We start from the raw sequence: 8759 nt of genomic DNA on the forward strand, positions 1-8759 counted from the left end.
CTGAAGCAGCCTTCCAGTAATTAAACGGGGCCTACAGAAAAGCTGGGAAGGAGCTCTTTATCAGGAAACGCAGAAACAGGATGAAGGGTAATGGTTTGAGGCTGAAAGAAGGGAGATTTAGATTATATGTTAGGAAGAATTTTTTTATTGTGAGGATGGTGAATAGTTCATACTGCCCTACAGTAATTCTCCCTGATTATCCCCATCCATACTCAACTGAAGATGAATTTGTTTGTGACATGGCACAGGCCTAGACAGCATGTTCAGCTGCTTCAGTCAAATGAAATCATAGCACAAGTCATGCTAGATTTAGTTTTTTTAATGCAGCAAACATCACCACTCAGAAATCAGGCTTGACCAGCAAGGCTGGGAACAGCCTGCCCAGCAGCACTTCCATGCAGCTGGAGCCACTGTCACACCGCAGGGCCACCATGCCCCAGGCCAGAGCTCAGCCAGCTGCTGGGGCACGGTAGCATTGCCTGTCTGCATCGCTGAAGACAGAGATGAGCTCAAGGGATCTGCAAGCTGAGGGTTTGGCCTCCCAGCTGCAAGGGCTGCTGCTGCCGACCTTCCCCCTTGCCCCTCGGCCGAGGATAGAGAAAAGGCTGGGGCACGTGGTAGGAAGCACCAACACAAACCTCTCCAGGCAGCGCCCTGAAAACATCAGCCTGGGGCTGACATCTTCCAAAGTGCAGAAGCAGTTCCCAGAAAGGAAGGTCACACATGGCTGGCCCTCCAACAAGCTCCCACTCATCCCATCTCCTGTAGAGCACCTTGACCAATGCCTTTAGCAGAAAACACCTCCGTGGGAGCCAGGAAGGTGGATGGAGTGAACCTCCTTCCAAAACTGGCTACAGATAAGAGAAACAAATGAGTTCTTGGAAAAGTCCCCCTTCCTGACACAGTCAGCCCGTATGAGACTGCAATAAATAAGAATAAAACAGCTGCAATACTGCAGATGGTTCAGCTGCATATCGCAAAGACAGATGTGTTTCTCCACCATACCATGTTTTCACTCTCCTTTTCCCCTTCTCTTTAATTTTTAATCCTTTCGCAAACACCCTGGTGTGAACCGATGTGAACTGATGCCAGGTCAAACGCTGACCCTCGGCAACACGTGGACCCAAGGATGCCCCAGAGATATCACATATCTCCTCCCTCCACACCTGCAGGATGCAACCACAGAAGAAAAATCTGGCTGAGCAGCAAGAATCTTTCAGGCAGGGAGGGCAGGGCATGGCCTGAAGGCAAAGCCATGATAAAAGCCTCCCCACAGGACTTCAGCCACTAGTGCACAGAGTGACTGCCACTCTTGGCACCTCCCTGCCGCTAACCAGTTCCTCTGCTCAGCACTCCCTGTGCTCTTCAGCATCTGGCATAGGACACAGATTAACCTCTGCTCCTTGCTCTCCAGCAACAGTCCCACACCAGGACTCCTTCCACGCTTCCTGCCTCCCTCTCGACCTGTGCCTCGGGCCACACGGCTGGACCATTTCGCAACACCAAGCTCTGGCCAGACGTGCAAAACTTTCCCTCCAGCCTGCTGCAGCGACGGCAACAGCCCTGCTGAGACTACATGGCCACTTCCGGAAAAGTAAGGACCACTCCTATCCCGTTTCCCTTTCTGAGGGGCCCTGCTCTTGGGAACCATTGCTGCAAATGGCTCAGCCAGTGCACCTCGACTCCTCCCCATCTTTCCTATGACCTTGCTCCCCTATCCCATCCACTCCCCTTGAAATCACACAGCCTCCTGCTTTTGCACAACTGCACCTGCCCGTACCTGCATTATGGACTGTGTTCCTCTCCTGTTCTGCCCAGCAGCTCAGGAATGAACAGACTCAATGGGACCACTCAGCAAAGCACCCTCTTCTTAGCCCTGCTCTTTGCTCCAGCTGTGGGAGGGAAATACAGCTCTTCTGAGGTGCAGACTTGCAGCCACTTGTCTCCTGCATTCAGCCTTGTTCTTGGCAAAACCCCTTTCAAGCTGCAAGCTCCATTTTGCTGACATCAGAACAGCTTTGGGTTGATTGGTTCAGGGTTTGGGACATGCTACACCAAATCATCCCTTTGGCAAGGGAAAAAATGATCCAGTAGCCGGACAGACAGAGACCAAACCTTAACACCTCTCAGGTACCTTCAGCCCTGCGTCTTACAGGACCGACAGCAAAGACACAAGGCACGGCAGGTGGGGGTTTCAAGAGCCACACTCTCAAGGAAAACACAAGCCTTACCTTCCTTGCACTCATCACATCATCTTTTCATTTCATACTTCATGCTGCACCTGCATTTATTGAACATCACGTGGCTTCGCGCACAGCTGAGCGTTCCTGTCCTTCTCTTCTCCCACCACATCCCGCCCACCATCCCCAGGAAACAGCACAGGACAGTGCTGTATTTCCAGCAGTGCGCGCTCGAGTGTGCAGACACACGCAGTGCAGTTCTCTTTAGATGACTGGAAGACGCCTGTGCCCGGCCGTGCAACAGGGGCAAACACTCCCATACAACTTAATCCCCTCTGTTGCTTCCAGGTTATCAGATGCAGAGCTGCCGTTGCCTGGGCCGTGGGCCAGCCACTCTCTCTTGAGGAGGTGGAGGTTGCACCTCCAAAGGCAGGTGAAGTCCGTATCAAGGTAAAAACCCACATTTCTATAGTTTTTGCTCCCCAGAGGGAATTCTTGTGGCTTCACCTTGAACAGTCATGGCAGGGATCTGTGTCCACCAACGGGCTGTCACTGTCCAGAGCGCCCCTTGAGAAAACTCCTTCCATCAACTGGGTTAATGAGAGGACACACCATTTCTACAGCTCATCATCTGTTCTTTCCTCTCAAAACAGATTGTGGCCACGGGCATCTGTCACACCGATTACCATGTTTTGGAAGGTAGCTTTCCAAATGTGGATTTCCCAGTTATCCCAGGCCACGAAGGAGCTGGGATTGTAGAAAGCGTTGGAGAAGGCGTGACCTCTGTGAAACCAGGTAAGATGCACACACAAACATGCACCCAGGAGTCAGCTCTCAAAGCGCACGAGGCTGCCCAGAGCTCAGAAATTCCCCACTGCTCCTGCCTCGCTGCCTCAAAACCAACGTGCAGATTCCTTGCACTGGCTGTAACCTACTCTTCCCTGGTCTGTTCCCCATGCACACAAGAGGGGCTCTGAGCATCATCTCCCAACAGAGAAAGCAGAAGGGTTGTGGTGGGATGGTGCCACTGGAAAGCTCCGCAGAGGCGCTCCAACAGGCAGCACGCTCAGGGCCTGCTGAGCAAGAGGCACCTCACGGGGATCTGCTTTGTTGCAGGAGACAAGGTCATCCCGTTTCCCCTTCCACATTGTGGGGAATGCAGCTTCTGCCTGAATCCTGAATCAAACTACTGCCTGAAGGGCCAGTGAGTTTCATTCTTCTTCCCCAACACCTAAAAGAGGTTGGCTGTCTGACAACAAGCCTGACACCCCTACCTATGCTTTACTTGATGAACAAGTAACGCATGCTCCTCCCAACAGCTTCACAGAATCGCAAAACCTACTGCCTGACAAGACTAGCCGTTTCACTTGCAAAGGGAAGCAGATCCACCACTTCCTGTGGGTCAGCACCTTTGCAGAATACACTGTGGTCCCAGAGTACGTTGTTGCCAAAATAGATGCTGCTGCACCTCTGGACAAAGTCTGTTTGTTCGGTTGTGGGTTTTCCACAGGCTATGGAGCTGCTATCAACACCGCCAAGGTTGGTATTGCAGCATGACAAGCACAACCATCACATGGCTGCCCTCGCACCCTCACCAGCTCTGTGCAACCACAACCCTCATTATCACACTGGAGACTCACAGAGTCCCTTGTCATGCAGGTAAAACCAGGCTCCACGTGTGCTGTCTTTGGCCTCGGAGGAGTCGGCCTCTCTGTTGTCATAGGCTGCAAGGCAGCTGGAGCTTCCCGCATCATTGCCATCGATATCAACAAGGACAAGTTTGCCAAGGCGAAGGAGCTGGGTGCCACCGAATGCATCAGTCCTCGGGACTTCAAGAAGCCCATCCAGGAGGTTCTCATTGAGATGACTGGACATGGCGTGGACTATTCCTTTGAGGCCATTGGGCTTGCAGATACCATGGTAGGTGGCATTTCAGCACTTGTCCTCCCTCACTGCTCATTCACAGGCTCTCATCAGGAAAAATTCACTCCAACAGGCAGTTGATTGCCTGCTGCCTGCACTGCCGTGCATATCTTTGCTCAGAAAGGCAGTCTCTTGGCCTCGGGAGAAAATTATGTACGTGTCTTACAGCAGGCACTGAGCTCTCCTGTCTCTGCTGCAGAAGGGAGTCTGTGTTTTCAGGTTACCAGCAAGAGGCACAAGACTGCACAGAAAGAAAACTTTTCTGATTACCTTATCAGCGTCTTCTGTAACTCACCTGCCTGTCTCACCAGACTGCTGCCCTGGCCTCCTGCAATATGAACACTGGCGTCTGCGTGATGGTTGGAGTACCAGCTACTGGTTCCGTGATTTCCCTTGATCCTTTGCTTCTGCTGACTGGACGTACCTGGAAGGGGACTCTGCTTGGAGGTATGAAATTCAAGAAAACATTTCAGACCTTTCAGTCTTTTCCTTTCATTGTAGTTTCCAAATTGTAGTATCACAGAATGGTTTGATTTGGAAGGGATCTTTGAAGATCACCTAGTTAAACCCCTCTGCTTTGTGAAGGGACATCTTTCACTAGATCAGGTACTCAAGGTCCCATCCAAACTGACCATGAACACTTAAAGGGATGGGGCATTAATAACTTCTCTGGGCATTGCCAGTTCATGTCCAATGTTTCATCCAGCAGTACTCCCAAATCCTTCACTGCAAGGCTGCTCTCAATGCCTTCATCCCCCTCTTTATACTGATACTGGAGGTTGCCCCAACCTAGGCGCTGGACCTTGCACTTCTCCTTGTTGAACTTCATGACATTCCCATGGGCCCACTCCTCAAGGCTGCAAAAGTCCCTCTGAATGCCATCCCGTCCCTCAACTGCACTGCTCAGCTGGGTAACACCTGCTGGCTTGCTGTGGACGCACTCAATCTCTGCCCGTGTCATTGATGAAGATATTAAATAGCATTGGTCCCAGTACTGAACCCTGAGGGTCACTGCCCATTAGTGGTTTCCATTTGGATGTAGAACAAATGGCTGTAATTCTTAGGATACAGCCATCCGTTTTGATAGGAATAGTTGGACTCAATGATCCAGTGGGTCCTTTCCAACCTAGTGATTCTATGATTCTATCCAGACAATTCCTTATCCATGCATCAGTCCACCCATCAAACCCAGGTCTCTCCAAATCAGTGGCAAGAACGGTGTAGGGGAATGTATCAAAAGATACCTTAAAGAAGTTGAGGGAAATGACATCTAGACCTCTTCCCTTTTCCGCTGATGCAGTCACTCCATCGTAGAAGGCCACTAAGTTAGTCAGGCAAATTGAGACATGTCACCTCCCTGACTTCCGTATGTTTCTAACCAGGCACAGAAGTGACACTGACCAGCCAGGAGTTGCCAGGGTCCTCCTTTCACCCTTTTTGAAAATGCATGTGGTGTCTCTCTTTCTCCAATCACTGTGGGTTTCTCCTGACCACCACAACTTTTAAAATGAGATGGAGAGAGGCATGGCCCCTACATCAGACAGTTCCCTCAAGACTGTGGGAAGCATCTTGTCAGGTCCCATGGACTCATGCATGTCCAGATTCCCAAAGTGCTCTTGAATTCAATCTTCACTTCTGATGAGAGAGACTTCATTACCACAGACCCTGCCTTGAGGTTCAGACATTTGAGAGATGGGGGAAGAGTGATTACCATTAAAAATAGCAAAAAAAGTTGTTCAGTACCTCAGCTGTCTCCATGCTGCTTGTCACTAGTGTGTCTGTAGGACAGGTACCCTTCAGGGCATAAGAATAACTTTCCCTTTTTCTCATCTGAGTGATGTCCTCAGCTGTCGAACAAAAGGTACTTTTCCTCACAGCCATTATTCACTAAGCTCTTGGTCACCAAGAGTATTTCAAGACTGGCAAAGTCCCAGGAAGCTCTTTCAGAGGGTTTTCCAGGAAAAATCCCCACAACTAAACACTGCATTTCCACTGCATGAAACACCCTCATAAACCTGTAACTCGTACACTTCAACACACAGAACTGCCTATGCAAACTGGAGACTAAAACACAAGGACAAAACCACTCATGTCCCAAGGAGAGGAAGAATTCTCACAAGTCATCACTCAGTCCTGACCCTACAGTATGTCTAGGAAGACAATAAATGTCCCTTGAAAGCAATTCATTGTAGCACCACTAACACCTTCCTGTTGGACATTGCTCTCTCCTTCCACTATGCTTTAAAATGGCACATCCTCAAACATATTTGACAGGTCAGCAAAGCCTGGGAGAGGGGAAAGTCCCTAGGCAGCTCTAATATTCTGCCAGAGGAGACCTGCTATTATGTTGGCACCAGCAAACTCTACAAACACTGTTTTAGCAAAACTGCACTTCTCCCATTATTCACTGAAGGTGCTTTCTCCCATTTCTAGGTTGGAGGATGAGAGATTCTATGCCCAAATTAGTTTCCAGCTATTTGGACAAGAAATTCAACTCAGACTTGTTGATCACGCACACGCTGCCAATTGCTAAAGTGAACGAGGGATTTGAGTTGTTACGAGCAGGAAAAAGGTGAGACCCTGACTAGCAGAAGCAAAGTACAGTAAATGCCACCTTCACCTAAAATTCAAACAGCTCAAACACTCTGGCAAGCAGAGCACGCAATAGTGCCTTCAAAAGAAGCATCCGAGCCTTTTGAGGAAGCAGGGACCAGAGCCATGTGTTGGGAGGATCTGCCACATCCCAGAGGGAAGAGCCCACCCACACTCAGCACAGGGAACCCTCCTGCTCATAGCTCAGCTTAGCAGAGATTCCACAGCCCCGGCGCTGCCCTGAAGCCAGCACAGACCCTCAGACACCACGTCTCAGGACACTGTTTGAAAGCACAGGACAGCCAGAGGAGAGCGAGGAATAAGGGGCATCCCTGGCAGCAACCGCAGAAAAGCCAGAGGAAGAACATATCCTACAGTGGCAGAATAAGACCTTTGTCGGGGGGACAAGGTGTCTTATCTCCTGAGGGCTTTCATTCAGCAGGGTTTTGAAGGCTGTCCTCTTGCTTCCCACCTCATGCAGCTGAGTTAGGAAGAGGCTGGATGACAAAGAAGGCAGCCAGTCCTCAGGCACACCTGCCTGCCCTGCTGCCTGCTCCTCAACACCCCCAGCCACAGCACCTCTAACTCTTCCCTCCCTTTCCACTTCTCAGTATTCGCAGCGTCCTGCTCTTCTGAAGGACAAGGCCACAGGAGATCCAGCTGAGGAACCCGCACAGCAGACACTCTCCTGACACAGACTTTTCTCGCCCAGCACCTCCCTTTGTCAGGAGCAAGGAGATGAGCACAAGGAACTCACTGATGCTGCTGCCTCTTGACAAAGCTTCCATGCCAACCAAGACCCAGAACGACACCTCTTTGAAAAAAAAGTTTTTATCAATAAAGAGTTTTGGTCAAACTTGTCGCATGCAGTGCACTCTGTCAGCAGAGGCCCCATGGGGCAGGAGGAGCTCTTCCTCCTACCGCAAGCCCTCCTGTCACAGCCCTTACCTCAGCAGTGAGTGACTGCCTCTGCCCCTTCCATTGTTGCTGCTCCCTGCCTTCACCCACCTTGCACACCTATGGCCCCTCACCTCTGCCCCTCAGCCGGGTGAACTCTGCAACCTCAACCAACGCACGGCAGGGAAATAACAGTTGAAGCTGCTGCCCTTGTGTGGTCTCACTCACAGGACCACAATGGGTTTGGCTACATGAGGCTATCCTCAGGTAAAACCTGCCACTCCAATCTCTTTCATTTATGCATGAGGTTTTCTTACCGCATTACTTTGTCCTAATGTCTCCTAATTTTCCATTCTTCTATTCAAATTTGTCTTCTGCAGATCCTCTGATCCCTGAGCTCAGACTGTTGCCTTTTTTCCTGATCTAGCTTGGTTCTTGTTAACAACTGCAGATAAAAAGATAGATTGGAACCAATAAGAGAAATTACAAGTGCATTTATGCCCCATGGTACGGAAATGTGGGTGCAGGACGGATTACACCTAGACTTTCAGAAAGTAAAAAGCAGAATTCCTCCTCACATTGCACAAGTGCAGTTCTGTAGGAGCCACCAGAATCACAACAGCCTGGCAACATACTTCGTGCTGTGCACAAAAGCAAATGCAAGGATGTGCTCCTTGTGGGTCCCTTCCAACCTCAAATATTTTAGAATTCTATGATTCTGTGATAGCAAGAACTCAACATTAGCAGTTGCTGTAAGATTCCTGTTCTCTAACGCATTTTGTCCCTTAGCCGTTCTCCTTCACTAGAGTGAATAGATTCAATTGTATATGTTTAACTGAGCTCTGTCACTATTTTTATTATATCTCTTCACTGTACCGTGTACCAGGGTGGATCTAACTCTCCTTGTGTTATCTGCCTCCTCCCCTTCCCCCTTTGTATGACCCATGCAATATTTTGTCCCAAAAGGAAATAAAAGCAACAGGGCACCTTAAAGAAGAGCGAATTGTCAATGTTGCCAATAAATTCAAATTTGCTTTTCATAGTAGAAATGCAAAGATTGTCTCTGAAACCGGTGCCAAATTACACTACAGACAAAAATTTAACCCTGAGGCATTAATAAAGGTATTAATATCTGTCTTTGTCTTTTAATTAAAAATTATCAAAGGG

General features: G+C 49.4%; 1 protein-coding gene across 1 annotated transcript; it reads left to right on the plus strand.

Moving 5' to 3' along the window:
* The first annotated feature begins 1560 nt into the window (after positions 1-1560).
* Positions 1561-7506, plus strand: LOC138719959 (alcohol dehydrogenase 1-like). The gene is made up of 9 exons (XM_069855579.1): positions 1561-1594; positions 2529-2630; positions 2834-2975; positions 3297-3384; positions 3500-3719; positions 3840-4100; positions 4415-4550; positions 6537-6675; positions 7307-7506. Exons 1-9 carry the CDS (start codon positions 1577-1579, stop codon positions 7329-7331), a joined length of 1131 nt encoding a protein of 376 aa, XP_069711680.1. The 5' UTR covers positions 1561-1576; the 3' UTR covers positions 7332-7506.
* Positions 7507-8759: the final 1253 nt, after the last annotated feature.

This window comes from Phaenicophaeus curvirostris, chromosome 4 (genome assembly GCF_032191515.1).
Source record: "Phaenicophaeus curvirostris isolate KB17595 chromosome 4, BPBGC_Pcur_1.0, whole genome shotgun sequence".
NCBI lineage: Eukaryota > Metazoa > Chordata > Aves > Cuculiformes > Cuculidae > Phaenicophaeus > Phaenicophaeus curvirostris.

What these genes read in the sequence shown, in the direction of transcription:
- LOC138719959 (XM_069855579.1), top strand. An exon ending in AACTACTGCCTGAAGGGCCA is followed by an intron (nt 3,385 to 3,499) that starts GTGAGTTTCATT and finishes TCCTCCCAACAG; the next exon opens with CTTCACAGAATCGCAAAACC. An exon ending in CTGCTATCAACACCGCCAAG is followed by an intron (nt 3,720 to 3,839) that starts GTTGGTATTGCA and finishes CTTGTCATGCAG; the next exon opens with GTAAAACCAGGCTCCACGTG.